At 43.8% G+C, this 16,468-nt stretch overlaps 1 protein-coding gene across 1 annotated transcript; it reads left to right on the top strand.

The window, feature by feature from the left end:
- The first annotated feature begins 7 nt into the window (after nucleotides 1–7).
- On the top strand, nucleotides 8–14,998 carry ARMT1 (acidic residue methyltransferase 1). Its single transcript, XM_007660183.3, has 5 exons — nucleotides 8–125; nucleotides 4,009–4,114; nucleotides 6,233–6,477; nucleotides 7,598–7,763; nucleotides 13,094–14,998. The coding sequence occupies exons 1-5, from the start codon at nucleotides 61–63 to the stop codon at nucleotides 13,862–13,864; spliced, it is 1,353 nt and encodes a 450-aa protein (XP_007658373.2). The 5' UTR covers nucleotides 8–60; the 3' UTR covers nucleotides 13,865–14,998.
- The last annotated feature ends 1,470 nt before the right edge of the window (nucleotides 14,999–16,468 follow it).

Genomic DNA, 16,468 nt, shown 5'->3' with positions numbered 1-16,468 from the left:
CACTTCCGGCGTCGCGGCCTGGCCGGGGCGGCCCGCGGCGCTGAGCGGAGGAGGACGGCGATGGCGGCGACGACGACGACGACGACCCGGGCGGCTCCGGACTCTCTCTCCGGGCGCTTCAAGGGGTGGGTTTGCCGCGCGTCGCCCCCTCGGCCCCGGCACGGCCCGGAATGGGGGCCCGTCTGAGCTGGGGGGGGGGGGGGGCGGGGGGGGATGTGCGTGTGTGTGGGGGGGGTCATTCATTCATCCAGGCTTTCTTCATTCATTCATTCATTCTTCCTTTATTCACTCCTTCTTCCCTCTTTATTCATTCTTCCTTCCTTCCTCCATTCATTCATTCTCCATTCATTCCTTCTCCCTTCCTTCATTCGTCATTCATTCATTTCTTCTGCCTTTATTCACTCATTCTTCCCTCTTTATTCAGTCATTCTTCCTTCCTTCCTTCCTCCATTCATTCATTCTTCATTCATTCTCCATTCATTTCTTCTTCCTTCATTCGTCATTCGTTTATTCTTCCTTAATTCATTCTTCTTTCCTTCATTCTTCCTTCCTCCATTCATTCATTCTCCATTCATTCCTTCTCCATTCATTCCTTCTTCCTTCCTTCATTCGTCATTCATTCATTTCTTCTGCCTTTATTCACTCATTCTTCCCTCTTTATTCATTCATCCTTCCTTCCTCCATTCTTTCATTCTTCATTCATTCTCCATTCATTTCTTCTTCCTTCATTCGTCATTCATTTATTCTTCCTTAAATTCATTCTTCCTTCCTTCATTCTTCCTTCCTTCTTTCTTCCTTCATTCTTTCTTCCTTCATTCGTCCCCTTCCTTCCTTCCTTCCTTCCTTCCTTCCTTCCTTCCTTCCTTCCTTCCTTCCTTCCTTCCTTCCTTCCCTGTTCATGCTTCCTTCCTTCCTTTCTTCATTCTTCCTTCATTCAGTCATTCTTCCTTCATTCTTCATTCTTCATTCATTCCTTCTTCCTTCTTTCTTTCTTCACTCATTCATTCTTCCTTCCCCTTCCTTCCTTCCCCTTACTTCCTTCCATCAAACTTTCCATTCCCAGCCCTTCAGACAGTGCTCTGCACACAGTAAGAGCTCATTAAAGGCCATTGCAAGAATTACTTAAAATATCTTTATAATTAGTTTAATCAATATCGTTAATACTAATTAATGTTAATAATAGTTGCAATAGAACATAAGAAAATACTATATAATGCATTATATATATATAACATATAATTATTATATAGGCAACTTTATAGTAATATTATCTTAACACAATATATTACATATTATAATGTATTGTCAACTTTAATAGTTATGTTATAATATATTGATATAATTAATACATTTATCAAACTAACTATTGATAATATGTCAAGGTGTAACATCATATGTTAAAGTATCAATATTATTAACAGTTATTATGATAATTATCACCAGCAGTGATTATTATAATTATTAGTATGATTAATACTGTAAAATTGATTAACGATGATAATGTTGGTATTTGTTAAGCGCTTACTATGTTTCGAGTATTGTTCTAAGCGCTGGGGGGGGATACGAGGTCATGAGGTGGCCCCACTTAGGGCTCGCAATCTTAGTCCCCATTTTACAGGTGAGGTCACTGAGGGGCAGAATAATAATAATAATGTTGGTATTTAATAATGTTGGTACTTGTTAAGCGCTTCCTATGTGCCGAGCACTGTTCTAAGCGCTGGGGTAGACACAGGGGAATCAGGTTGTCCCACGTGGGGCTCCCAGTCTTCATCCCCATTTTACAGATGAGGTCACTGAGGCACCGAGAAGTTAAGTGACTTGCCCAAAGTCACACAACTGACAGGTGGCCGAGCCGGGATTCGAACCCATGACCTCTGACTCCAAAGCCCGTGCTCGTTCCACGGAGCCACGCTGCTTCTCTATTTGTTAAGCGCTTACTGTGTGCCGAGCACTGTTCTAAGCGCGGGGGTAGAAACAGGGTCATTAGGTTGTCCCACGTGAGGCTCACAGTCTAGACAGAATCAGGGCGCACCTTCTTCATTCATTCAGTCGTATTTATTGAACGCCTACTGTGTGCAGAGCACGGTACACTTCATTCAATCGTATTTATTGAGCGCTTACTGGGTACAGAGCACGGTACGGTTCATTCCTTCAGTCGTATTTATTGAGCGCTTACTCATGGGTTCTCACCCCAGCTCCGCCGCTTGTCAGCCGTGTGACTTCGGGCAAGTCACTTCACTTCTTTGCGCCCCAGTTACCTCGTCTGTAAAATGGGGATGAAGACTGGGAGCCCCACGTGGGACAACCTGATCACCTTGTAGCCCTCCCAGCGCTTAGAACAGTGCTCTGCACATAGTGAGCGCTTAACAAATGCCATCGTCGTCATCATCATCAGAGCACTGTCCGACGCGCTTGGGAGAGGACGGTGCAGCAGCAAATAGAGGCAACCCCTGCCCATAGCGGGCTCACGGCCTAGACGGAATCGGGGCGCACCTTCTTTCATTCATTCCGTCGTATTTATTGAATGCTTACTATAATAATAATGTTGGTATTTGTTAAGCGCTTACTATGTGCCAAGCACTGTTCAAAGCGCTGGGGTAGAGACAAGGTCATCAGGTGGTCCCACGTAGGGCTCACAGTCTTCATCCCCATTTTACAGATGAGGTCACTGGGTCACAGAGAAGTGATTTACCCAAGGTCACACAGCTGACCAGCGGCGGAGCGCAAGAGCACTGTACTAAGCGCTTGGAATGGACGATTCGGCAACCTTCTCCCTCGGCTCGTCCCGTTGCTTTCTTTCGAAAGCCGCGCCTCGCTTCTCCCGCTGCTATTCCATTCTGTTCCCCACTAATATTCGCTAAGCCCCGACTCTGTGCCAGGCACCGGTCTGAGCGTTGGGGGAGATGCAAGCCGGTCCGGTTGGACACCGTCCCCGTCCCCCGTGGGGCTCACACTCTTAATCCCCGTTTTACAGAGGAGATCAGTGAGGCACAGAGAAGGCAGGTAACTTGCCCAAGGTCACAGAACAGACGGGGGGAGGATGCGGATTAGAACCCAGGTCCTCCAGACCTCCGGGACCCTGCTGGTTTAGTCGGGATGGTTGATCCAGGATTTTGACGTAAGGCCGGGATCCTCACATCCACCAAACTAACTCTCTTCCCCTCTTCAAAGCCCTACTGAGAGCTCACCTCCTCCAGGAGGCCTTCCCAGACTGAGCCCTTCTTTTCCCTCTGCTCCTCCTCCCCTCTGCTCTACCCCCTTCCCCTCCCCTCAGCCCTTGTGCATGTTTGTATATATTATTTATGACTATTTTATTAATGATGTGTCTACGTCTGTGATTCTGTTTGTCTCCTTTGATGGTATCGATGCCTGTCTACCTGTTTTGTTTTTCTGTCTGTCTCCCCCTTTTAGACTGTGAGCCCGTTGTTGGGCAGGGATGGTCTCTGTTGCCAAATTGTACATGCCAAGCGCTTAGTACAGTGCTCTGCATACAGTAAGCGCTCAGTAAATACGACTGAATGAGTGAATCATAAGGGATTTCTCTTAATTGCATTCGTTCTCCAATGGACAAATCCGATTGATCCAAGGCGCCTAGGTACACTACTATTTTCACATATTCCCCCCTCTCCATTCCTTATATGCAGTTTAGTTCAGCACGATGTGAATGGTGAATTGGGCGTTAGTGTCAGGTCGCCTTTCCATCTTTTATGTTGGCAATTCGTAACAGAAAAGAAAAAAGAATCCACGATCTTTCCCTAGCCCGCCAGCCTCACTTTCTAGTACTTGGAACTCCTTTAGAGCTGTTTTATTTGTCCCCCTTTAAAGAACGCCCCCATAGTTAGAGGTTTTGGGCAACAATTTGAGATTCACTGATGAAGTGAAGTGAAAGTTATTCTCCTTTAAATCAAGAAGCTGATTAGAGTAACTTTGTTCCCTCCTCTTAAAGAAGAAAATCTTCAGGGTTCATTAATATTAGCAAGTAACATATTGGGCCTGGCTTTTTTCTAGGTCCTTTGCGTATTTTACAATGAAGGATCGAACACCTCAAATCCTAACTAGAGTTATCGACACTTTGCATCGTCACAAAAATGAATTCTTTGAGGAACACGGAGAGGTAAGAACTGTACTTGCAACTGTTACAATGTTTATCAGTGAACAAATCTGACTTTCTAGAATACTTGAATTGCAATTCTAAACATTACTGTATTAATTTCCTTCTTGAGGATAGAACAGTCGTGGATAAAATATCTAAGGTGGATTTCGTAACTGGGTGAAATGAAGAAAGAGGCATCCTGTTTTCTAAGTGGATGAGAACTATACAGTAATGATAATTTCGCATTGATGTTTATCCTTATTCAAGGAAGATATTTTCACATTTAAGACCACCTATAAGACTATTAAGTGTTAACGATATAAAATTACAGGACGCCTTTGTAGTAACAGATACCTCTCCACTTTTCTCTAACCGATATAATAATAATAATGTTGGTATTTGTTAAGCGCTTACTATGTGCAGAGCACTGTTCTAAGCGCTGGGGTAGACACGGGAATCAGGTTGTCCCACGTGGGGCTCGCAGTCTTAATCCCCATTTTACAGATGAGGTAACTGAGGCACAGAGAAGTGAAGTGACTTGCCCACAGTCACACAGCTGACAAGTGGCAGAGCTGGGATTCGAACTCATGACCTCTGACTCCCAAGCCAGAGTGACTTCCCACTGAGCCACGCTGCTTCTCTTCGGAATCAGCATAGTAGATAGAGCATGGACCTGGGAGTCAGAAGGTCACGGGTTCTCATACTGACTCTGCCACTTATCTTCTGTGTGACCCTGGACAAGTCACTTAATTTCTCTGTACCTCAGTTACTTCATCTGTAAAATGGGGAGGGAGACTGTCAGCCCCATGTGGCACGGGGACTGTGTCCAACCCAATTTGCTCATATCCACCCCAGTGCTTGCTACAGTGCCTGGCACGTGCTTAACAGATACCGTAATCATGACTACTATTCTGCGATTCTGAGGCAAAATGCAACAACTAATTTTACTGTAGTGAAACATGGAAAAGGAGAAGTGGAAGCGATGTGACAATCATTGTTGGATCTCATTCTCCCTCTCCTGACCACTCTGTTGCAATATCCTGTGCCGGCCCTTTCTCTCACAATAGCTCTGTGTGTGCGTCAGGGCCCAGTTTTGAGTCCCCCTACTCGTCTCACCTTTCACTCAATCTCCTAGGGAGCTTATTAACTCACGCGGTTTAGACTGTGAGCCCCATGTGGGACAGGGACCTTTGTCCTTGTCCTCTTCCCTTCTCTGCATCGGTCTCGTTTCACCCTTGTGATCTTTTTCTGGAACCTGGGGGAATCAGCAAACATGAACAGCGGAACAGTGTTTTTGCTTTGGTTGTATCCTCCTCCTTATTTTTCAAACACTGCTTCTTATTCCTGTCCCTTCTAGGTACTGATCATCTGCTCATTCACCATGTTCCATTTCGTGGTCTCCCTCACTCCCTTTTGCCACTTCCTGCAGCTGCTGTAGATATTTTCTTAATTTCTTAATTCACTCTTCTCATATATTCCCCATTTTAAAAAGAGGATGTTTCTCGCTGAAAATAACAAACGTGGAAAAGGGTCGCCGACTTCTCCATCTTCCTTTCTGTCTCTTCCCTGCCTCCTGGGTTGCCCTTTCCCGTAGTAGCAGGCCTCTTGAGGGGCAGGGATCATGTCTTCATTCCCACTTCTGCACCCAGGAAGCACTTAATAAATACTTTTATCTATCTCCAGTGCTAACAAGTCGTAAAGAGTAGATTGAGTGAGGGTGGGAAGGAGTTGGGAACCCTGGTTGGGTAGATCTGCTCCCTCACTTCAGCACCCTTCCTATTCTAGTGTGCCGTAGTAGGAGGGAGGTGGTTGTGCTGTCACGGAAGGTAAGGGCCTCTTTAATTCCATAAAATCGTTCCATTTCTCCCAATAAACTTGCCATAACGGGGCACCAGCCTCCTGACTCTCCACGTGATGACTGAATTATGGTGATGTATTTTCTGCCTGTTGTTTGCAGTTAACCAGCTATACATGCTAGCCTGAGTTGAGGGAATGCACTAAAATATTCAAAAATCTTGATTTTTGATGTGAAGACTCGGCTCGTTTAGGTTTTGACATGTTACATGAGAACTTGTGCGACTTGAAGATTTTAAATGAACGTGATTTACGATCAAGGATTTTTTTTCCCTTTTCTTTCAGAAAGGTATCGAAGCGGAGAAGAAGGCTATATCCTTCCTTTCTAAATTACGGAACGAATTGATAACAGATAAACCAGTGATCCCCTTGATGGATAATCTTGCTGATGCCGATATATGGAACAGGTATTTAGAGTATCAGAAGAGTCTTCTGGAAGAAAATAGTGGGCAGCCAAGCTGGTTTCAGTCCCCTTGGCTATATGTGGAGTGCTACCTGTACCGCAGAATCCACGAAGCGCTTATTCAGAGGTAAGGATAGGTCCTGTCGGATTGGAAATATGAAAGGCCTTTAAGTGACTTGCCCTTTTGGGGAGTCTCTTGGAAGTATCCAGGAGGAGGAGGAGGAAGCAGCTTGGGGGTTTCCATGGCTGCCCGCGTAGGAACAAGGCTGGAATCTCTCCGCACCAGACTGGGGGCGTTAGGCTCTCTTATAATGTTCCCTCAGTCCCGGGCGAGGCCCAGGGCTTCTAGCCCGGTACCCGGTGACTCGCTGATCTCGTCCTGGTGGTTTTTGTCACCAGGTTCTTTCTGTGCAAGTCTCATGGAAAGAGCATGGGCCTGGGAGTCAGGAAACTTGGGTTCTAATCTCAGCTCTGCCATTCTGTGACCTTGGGCAATTTACTGTACTTCTCTGTGCCTCGGTTACCTCATCTATAAAATGGGGATTAAGACCGTGAGCCCTCTGTGGGGCAGGGACGGTCTCCAACCCGAGTATCTCATATCTATACCAGTGTTTAGTACAGTGCCACCACATAGTAAGTTCTTAACGAACACCAAAATTATTACCATTATTGTCCACTTTGAGAAAGTTTCTCCAAACTGGGCTCGACTCTAGTTTGAGGAGGCACATAACTACTGACCAAAGTTAGGGTTTTGGTATCCGTCAATTTTAATTGCCCATGTTATTTTTCATTGATGCAATCGTGTTTATTGAGTGCTTACTGCGTGCAAAGCACTGTACTAAGCGCTTGGGAGAATACGGTACAACAACAAACATGAGCTCGCAGTCTAGAGCGTTTTCCCCGCTACAGCTCGCTCCCATTCATTCATTCGGTGGTACTTACTGAGCACTTACGGTGTGCAGAGCACTGTACTAAACGCTTGGGAGAGGACAGTAGAACAGTAGACACATTCCCTGCCCAGAACGAGCTCTCCCCGCTACCTCCCGATCCCGCTGGACGCAGCTTCACTCACCACATGGGTCCCGGGAGCTCCTCATCCAGCCTCCACCAGCCTGGTGTCCTTGTGTCACGGATGAACAAGAAACGTCTGGATTCTTTATGGAAATGGGATTTGTTGCTAAATTAATACATGCTGAGGCAGAGTGCTGCACACCTCTTCATTAATGCCTTTTTGTCTCCCACTTCAGCCCACCTATCTGTGACTTTGATGTATTCAAGGAAGGAAAGGTTCAAAGTTTTTTTGAATCCCAACAAGCTATTATTGCCTTGTGTACTCACCTGCAGGAAGTAAGCAAAATTATTGAGGACCTAGATGAAGAACAACTGAAAGAAGAGTTTTTTAAACTGCTTCAGGTAAAGTTGGCAGTTCATATTTCAAAGCACAAGTATTAAAAAAATTAAATTGGTGAACGTATAAGCAGTATACGTGTATAAACGTGAACGTATATAGCCATCACTTTTGGCTCAGGTTATTTATGGGCACACTGGATTTGGGTTTTTCCATTTCAGGAGTATTAAAACTTTATAAAAAACGTGTTTAGAGGCCTAATTCCTTTCTCCAGCTGGAGTCTAGCATTGTAGAGAGTCTCCTTAATCTCTTCTTATAATTCATTTCAGTAAGTTTAATAGACCTTACTGGGTACGGACTTTGGTGTGAGGTGTTATCTGTGGTTTTCATGCCTCTGTGAAATTGTCGTATTGACTATTATCCCTTTAGATTCATTTCCATCCATCTTCTCAAAATTAGAATTCTATAAGTATATTTCTAACCGTAACTGAAAGTATGCAGTCTCTCTGTCTCCTCTCCTTAGGCCAGAATTTTCCATTTATCCATCACCCTGCAACATGATATTGGAAAAGTTGCAAAAATTGGAAAGGGATGTGTCAGATTCTTGTTGGAGAATTTTTTTAAAATCCACTGTATTAAGAGAAGACCTTCAGATCTATGGGCAGTTAATTTAAAACTTATTCTTGGTCTCATTTTCTGTTGAATTCATTCATTCAGCCGTTTTGAGCACTTATTGTGTGCAAAGCACTGAACTGAGCGCTTGGGGGGTACATTAAATGACGCATTCCCTGCCCACAGCGAGCTTACACAGAAAGTTAATCTCTCTATGTGGGGAGATTAGTTTCCATACATAAAATCGATTGTCTTAAATATCTCTAGTGGCATTCCATTGCTTCTCATATTAAATGAACCTGTTGCTTTCAGGTGTCATCACCTGGCTCTCTCTTGCCTATCTGTTCTCCTATTCCGCAGCGTTTCAGCTTGTGTTCCTTTCTGCTGTCAAGTAAGCCTGTCCCTTGCTCCTGTGCGTTTCTTAAACCTTGTCCCTCAGCCTTGCCAAACCAACTCCCTTCCTTCCTTTAAACCTTGTAAGAAGTCACCTTTAGGAGGCATTATCTGATTAATCGTTGTAGCCTTCTTGGCCACATCATTCCCTCAGCCCCCAGCAGAGTTGCCAGCCGTTCATTTCGAGTACAGGGAGGTAAAGGGCGTGGGTGTTTCCGAAGGGGAAAATATCAAAGAGCTAATAAATAGTCCAGAAAGTAACCATATGGGGTCTTTTCTACTCTGATTGGATTCTCTCAGATGTGGTCAGAAATCTGGGACGAGCAAGTCATGCGCGGGCTGGACGTGGGGGAAGGGTCTCCGTATTACAGATGTGGAAATTGAAGCGCAGAAAGGTAAAGTTACTTGCCCAAGTCACAGGAGCTTATGGCAGAACTAGAACGAGAGCTCACATCTCGTAACTGCTTAGTCCCACGCCCCTTAATTTGTTTAAATGTGTATTGTACTTTTCCAAGGGCTTAATTCAGTGCTTTGTGCTCAGTAAGTACCATTGATGTGTATACTATTTTTGTGTATTCTCTCCCTCTCTTGAAGACGAACTGCCCATTTGTCATTTGCCTCCGTCATTAGACTGTAAGCTCTCTGAGGTCGGGATTGGCATCTTTTACTTAAATACGTTCCTCGGTCTCTCGTTCAGTACTGTTCCCCCAGGAAGCATTCAACAAATCCCTTGTAATTGTTTTTGTCTGGGTCACTGCCAGGCACTCGGGTTTGAAGTTGGGTTCCAGGCAGCAATTGGCCAGGAGGATTGGGTCCTGGAAGGGTAAGGTTGGGAGAAAACTGGAAGGGTAGGAAGGGAATAAGAGGAGAGAGCTGGGGCAACAGAAGAGCCAGAGCCTGGAGCTCGCATGACAGCTGGGGGAGACCCTGGAGATTGGGAAACAGTGTGACCTTGTGGATAGAGCATGGGCTTGGGATTCATTCAGTTCATTCAGTTGTATTTATTGAGCGATTACTCTGTGCAGAGCACTTTACAAAGCACTTGGAAAGTAAAGTTCAGCAATAAAGAGGCAGTCCCTTCCCACACTGGGAGGGCTAGAAGGTGGTAGTCAGTAGGACCTGGGGTTCTTATCCTGGCTCTGCCACTTGCCTGCTGTTGTGACCTTGGGCAAGCCATTTAACTTCTCTGTGCCTCAGTTTCCTCATCTGTAAAGTGGGGATTTAGACCGTGAGTCCCTTGTGGGACAGGGACTGTGTCCAACCTGATTATGTAGTATCTACCCCAGCGCTTAGTACGGTGCTTGGCACATAGTAAGCGCTTAACGGATGCCTTTAAAAAGAAGAGGCAGAGCCAGCCTGGGGTGGGTAAAGAGGCGAGGGTACAGCGGCTGTGGAAATAGGAGACTGCCTTCTTGATGTAAGAATGTTATTTTTACTTCTATCTCCTTAGTCCATTGTATTTATTGAGCACTTATTGTGTGCAGACCACTGTACAAAGAGCCTGCCCACAGTGAGCGTTTCCTTCCAGTTTGCAGCTTAGTTTCCTTAGACTTTTTGACCAAAAATAAAAGATATTTATTCTTCTACTGATGATCCCAGGCCTGGAGTTGCCACACATGTGTTCCGTTCTTTCACAAGTTTAGCTTGCCACAGAGTTACTCTTTCTGCCTCACTTTATCCTCCGTGAGATGATCCTTGGGTTTTTCGGTCTGTAGAGGAAATATGTTGATGCCGTTCTTTTCAACTCTTTATTTTGGTGCTTATTCTTGTGTTGATTAATTTCCACAGATGACTGTGATCCTTCCATTTTAAATCATCCCATTTTATATTACAAGCTACTAAACTGTAGGGCTAATATAAGAAGGTAGGGGACAAACCACAGTCATCAGGACATGTAGGTCAACTACTCACAACGGGAAGTCTGGAATGGGATGCATTCCTTTTTACAGCATTATCTTAAACTAAGATAACTAAAACCAAAAGATTCAGTTATGTCAATACAAACATGGTAATACATTTCATCACATATGCAGTATTTAGGGAGGTGTTAGGTTCCATGATGTGACCCGCTATAAAAATCTCTGAGTAGTTAATTTAGTTGGTAATAACTTCATCGTGTAAAATTTCCCTGAATGTCTTCCCAGATTACTTCTAGAAATAGCATCGGTGGGGTTGGAAGAAAAATGATCAATAACAGTGAAAGCCAAGAAGCTTGTCATTTTGGTTTATTTTCTGAACTATACTTTTAATTTAAGCTTTGAATAGGAAAGGGGAAAAAAATCCTTCCTTCCATCACCCTCACTCTTTCTTCCAACCTCCACCCTACCCTTCCCAGCACTATCTGTGGCCTCCACAGACATCTGTATTCTTGACAAGTGACTATTTCCACTTCTCTTTTAAGTGAGTGTTTATATATAGAAATAAAAATTACTTGTATATGTTCACAGTATAGCTCATCGTTACAGATGGCGCTGCTATGCTTTTGCTCCCATTTTCCTGCTCAGTTATTAAACAACCTATTTACTGATCTCGGCCTTTCAGCCTCCTCTCCTCTTCCGTTTATCTTATGTACAAAGTGCACAGATCATCGTTATAAAACTCCAAATACATCACCCCCCACCCCCTTTTAAAAACATGCCGTGGTTCCATGCTGCTTTTTACACTACCAAGTCTTCCGACTATTGGTTTCAAGACTTTTCAGCCACAAGCACCACATTCCTTAGCTCCAGCTACACCCTGCCCCCTGCTTTCCGCTCCTTCCAAGCAATTCTAGCCCTTTCCTCTTGAACCAAATTGCTCTTGGCATTCCCTCCTTCTGGAAGGCCTTTCCCCTTTAACCTTTGCCAAATTGCATCTCTCTTCTCTTTCAAAATCTGTAGTTATTTCCCTAATGATCTCATCCACTGCTCTCGTGCCATTTCCTCAGCCTCCTCGATGCTTATATATCAGTTATGTCTTTATTTTTGTACTCTTACATATCCCCTTGCATGTGTTATTTTTAGATATTGTCTGATGTGTTTGCGACTTCACCCATTAAATTCTGAGCTTCTCGAGGGCAGAGAACCTGTCTTTTGTTATTCTGTGTCTTCCTAAAACCTCGCACTTGTAGCTACTCATGAAGTATTCTTGAGGATGTATACAGATGGGGCTAAAAGGATTGATGAGTGAGTAGAAGTTCTTTTCACACTGTATACACTGTCCTTTTGTTGGTGACATTGCCAAATCAAGTGATTTTTCAACCTGGCCATCGTAGTGTCTGCATTTGCTCAAAAAAAAAAAAAGCCCAGGCATCTCAGCTTTCTTGCCTCTGCCTGTCAGCTGGGCCTGATGAATGCTACTGTTTAGTAGATCAATAGCGGAAAAATCATGTGTCAAAACAAAGGTGATAAAAGGAGACTTGTAACAATGTAATGATCCACTTTTTAAAAAAACGTGTGTTTTGTTTTTGCTTATCCGTCTTGTCAGTGACTTTTCCAACAACTTAGAATATGTTAGAACCTGATTTTGAATTCAAGTAGACCGTTTTTGAAGATGGTAAAATTTTACCGGAAACATAACGTAAAAACATTACCAGGCTGCATGGGATGGGGCCCATCCATATACTTGAGTAGATGAAGTAATTTCAGTTCTCCATTATTTTCCTAACAGGCACGCTACATTGTGCAGCCCTTACTGGTTTCATATAGCTACTGTGGGCACCTCGGGATCCCGCAAATCAGTTCCCCTGGTCCTAGCTCATTCACTCAGTCGTATCTATTGAGCGCTTACAGTGTGTAGAGCACTGTACTAAGGACTTGGGAGAGTACGATATAACAGACACATTCCCTGCCCACAACGAGCTTACAGTCTAGAGGAGGTCTTACAGCTCTGAAGGGTGCCGGCAGTGGGGGTAAGAGTGGAAGCAGACACTCAATTTATCTCAGCTATTACAGGTCTTATTGTTGCTTCAGGCATCTCAGTGTCTTTTAAGGACAGATTCATGGCTGTGGTGGATCCACCTGCAGGATCCCGAGGTGTCCAAGTGAAGACAGCGTCCTTGCCGGTCTGATAAGGCCCCCTTAGATGTGGATCGCCAAATGTTCTCGAAATGAGAGGTTTTAGAATTGAGTTGGGTTTAAGTTGGGGATTAGGCTGCGTTTTTCAAGACATTCTGTTCAGATAGATGATCATGCTAGATGAAGCAAAACAAAAGAACGGAACAATGGCAGTGTTCTTTTTCTGCTCTGAGTCTGGATTGTGCGGAATATGAATCGCTTAAGAAGCTGCCTTAAGAATTAATTGCATTGCATAGGAAGTTCAGTTTGTTCTGTAAGTCGTTCAGAACCACAACAGTGTGTAGTATTGATAATACCGGATGAAGGACGTTTACAGTGTAATTTCTCTCTTTCAGGTGTCATTATGGGGAAATAAATGCGATCTTTCCATTTCCAGTGGTGAAAGCAACTCTCAGAAATGCAGCCCCCTCAGCTCTTTGCGAGATCTGAATTCTTTCATTTTAGTGAATGACATGGAATGTGTTTGGTCATTGCTTTTAAACAGCAAGAAGACAAGGTTGGAAAAAGTTACATCGACTAGGGTGGACATTGTCTTGGATAATGCTGGATTTGAACTTGTTTCAGATTTTGTACTGGCTGACTTTCTGTTGTCATCCAAACTGGCCACTGAAATCCATTTCCATGGAAAAAGCATTCCTTGGTTTGTTTCGGACACCACCAAACATGACTTTAATTGGTCCATCAAACAACTTCAGGGAGCCAATCACAGGTGGATGTCCCGCTGTGGCATCAATTGGGAGGGCTACATGAAAAAGGGCACTTGGGTTTACCACGATCATATGTTTTGGACTCTGCCACACGAGTACTGTAATATGTCTCAGGTTGCTTCTGAATTATATGCCGAGCTGCAGAAGTCAAATTTAATTATCTTCAAGGGCGATCTGAACTATAGGAAATTGACGGGGGACCGAAAATGGGAGTTTACTGTGTCATTTCACCAAGCTCTGAATAAATTTCATCCGGCGCCCCTCTGTAGTATAAGAACACTAAAAGCAGACGTCCAAGTGGGTTTGCAACCTGGGCAAGGTGAGCAGCTTATGATTTCCGACCCAGAGTGGATGACCACTGGAAAATATGGAATAATTCAGTTCGATGGTATGCCGTGATTTGTTTGAGATGAGATCTAATTTGCACTTTTTGTTCCTCCAAGTAATTTTGGGACTTAGTTGCCTGGCTTTTTGGTTTTTTTTAGAATGGGGAGGAGGGAGGTCCACTCTTTCTTCAGGGAGTTTAGCTTTTCAGTATAGTAACAACAGTGCCTTTTTTTTTGGCTTTTTTTGTCAACTACCTGCCAGCAGAAAAATCTACGGCTGCAAATACCTTTGGGCGGATTGCATGTTCTTTGTTAGGATTCTCTTCATTGATGTTTTAGCAGTTCGTATTCCAAAATTTCAGGATATGAATATACTTTCAGGTAATGGAGGAAAAAGGTGAGAAAAGTCATCTTTTTGGAGTTTTTCATTCCATTTGTGATTTGATTGCTATTTTCATGCATTAGGCCGCATGTCAGGATGAATGTTAAGTCAACCAATTTAGGTTTTGAGTTTTTTTTTCATTGTATAACAGAAGTCTTAGAATGGATATAAACTTCCTTTGAATCGCACCAAAAGCAGAAGCACTTTTAAAAATGGAAGTATTTGAGCATATTTTCATTTAAATATTGAAGCACAAGGATGCAGAAATTACTCCTTGGGAATAAGTTAGTTTTTTAAGTTGGGCATGAGCTCTTTCAGACCACTGTGAAACTGTTTAGCCACGCGTTGGGCCGTGTTTGCACCTCACAGACACCGTCACCATCGATACCGTCATCGCTGGGAATGAGCGCCTAAGGGGCACTGTACTAGTTGCTCGGTGTACTGTACGAGCTGTAGAAGTTAGGAATAGAAATCATGGTCCTTCCCTCAAGGAATTTCCTGTCCGGTGGAGGAGATGGATAGACGCGGATGACTGACAGGAAAGGGAAGACACAGAAAGCCGGTAACGACAAAGGTCAATGTAAGTTAGTAGTTCTGTCAAGAAGAATAAACCTAGTGGTTAGTACAGTGCTCTGCTCACAGCATTCAGTAAATACCATTGATGGATAAGTGATTGTGGTGATGGTGCTGAATTTGTCTGTTGTTATAATTGTACTCTCCCAAGCGCTTAGTACAGTGCTCTGCACACAGTAAGCGCTCAAATACGATTGACTGACTGACAAGTGATATCGGTGACTAAAGGGGCGACCTCACGAGGGGAGTGGATGTTAGTCGATCAGTTGGATTTTTCGAGCACCTACTGCGTACCAACACTATGCTATTCATTCAATAGTATTTATTGAGCGCTTACCATGTGCTGAGAACTTTACTAAGCACTTGGAATGTACAAATCGGCAACAGATAGAGACAGTCCCTGCCCGTTGACGGGTTTACAGTCTAATCGGCTATCACTTGGAAGAGTACAATAGAATTATAGACTTGACCCCTGCCCTCGAGGAGGAGATGAATATAAAAAAAGTGTAGATGAATACCATGGGGGGAGAGGGAGAATGTGCGTGTACCCAAGTGCAATTGGTGGGGGTGGGGCGGGGGGGATAGTTGTTTTAGGTAAGGAGATGAGAGATTAATCAGGGAAGACCTGCGGGGGAGATGTGATTTCAGAAAGACTTTGAGAGATGCTGTCTGTGAAGAGGCTCTCTAGAAAATTTTAGGCAGGAGAGAGAGCCGTGGACAAGAGGTCTGCAGTGGGAGAGCCGGAAACGAGGCAGAATGAGGCACAGTGGGGAAGTCGAGCAGCAGTGGCTTAGCGGAAAGAGCGTGAGTTAGAGGACCTGGGTTCTAATTCCAGGTCCACCACTTGTAAGCTTGTGACCTTGAGTAAGTCACTTCACTTCTGTGTGCCTCAGTTACTCATCTGTAAAATGGAGATTGAGACTGTAAACCCTCCGCGGGACGGGAAATATGTCCAATCTATCTTGTATCTACGCTAGGGCTTAGAACAGTGCTTGGCACATAATAAGCACTTAACAAAAACTTTAAAAAAAAAAGAAACAGCTGAGAAGAACAAAGCGTGCGGGGGAATGGGCAACTATTGGAAATTTTGGGGCAGTGGGGATGGGCATGCGGAATGATGTTTCAAGAAAATGATCTGAAATGTACCTACAAGAGATTTTTGTCTTTCATAGGCACTCACGCACACGGACACGATCTCACTGTCGACGGCATTTTTTTTTTTTGCAAGGCCTGGAAAGTGGGACTTGGAGAAGAAGAGTTTGTTAAATTTTAGGCTAGTGTTCTGAAAGAGTTAATGCTTTTTTTAAAAAATGGCATTTGTTAAGCACTTACTATGTGCCAGGCACTCTTCTGAGTGCTAGGGTAGATATAATTTAATCAGGGTGGGTTGTTCTTTGCTCTTTCCAAATTGCCTCAGTTATTACCGGGGAGTTAATTTGAGGCATGGAGGGAATTAGATTCAGTGTAATTCTTAGAATTGCCATCGCATTTTAGTTCACTTTAAATTATCACAGTAATTGATTAAATGAACAGTACCCAGTTATATAAAATGGGAAGAAAAATATGAAACTAGAAGGATTTGTTCTGCCTTTTATATTCGTATTAGTGATGCCCGTACTCTCCAAGCAGCCTTAATAAATGAACAGTCGTATTTATTGAGCACTTTCCGTTTGCAGAGCACTGTATTCAGCATTTGGGAGAGTACAGTATAACAACAGACAC

The sequence above is a fragment of the Ornithorhynchus anatinus genome, chromosome 2, assembly GCF_004115215.2.
Source record: "Ornithorhynchus anatinus isolate Pmale09 chromosome 2, mOrnAna1.pri.v4, whole genome shotgun sequence".
Classification (NCBI taxonomy): domain Eukaryota; kingdom Metazoa; phylum Chordata; class Mammalia; order Monotremata; family Ornithorhynchidae; genus Ornithorhynchus; species Ornithorhynchus anatinus.
This window is presented reverse-complemented; position numbering and strand designations above follow the sequence as displayed.

Coding starts and splice junctions, on each gene's coding strand:
- ARMT1 (XM_007660183.3), top strand. CDS start 61: ATGGCGGCGACGACGACGACGACGACCCGGGCGGCTCCGGACTCTCTC. Junction 4,115..6,232: donor TCTTTGAGGAACACGGAGAG/GTAAGAACTGTA, acceptor CTTTTCTTTCAG/AAAGGTATCGAAGCGGAGAA. Junction 6,478..7,597: donor CACGAAGCGCTTATTCAGAG/GTAAGGATAGGT, acceptor CTCCCACTTCAG/CCCACCTATCTGTGACTTTG.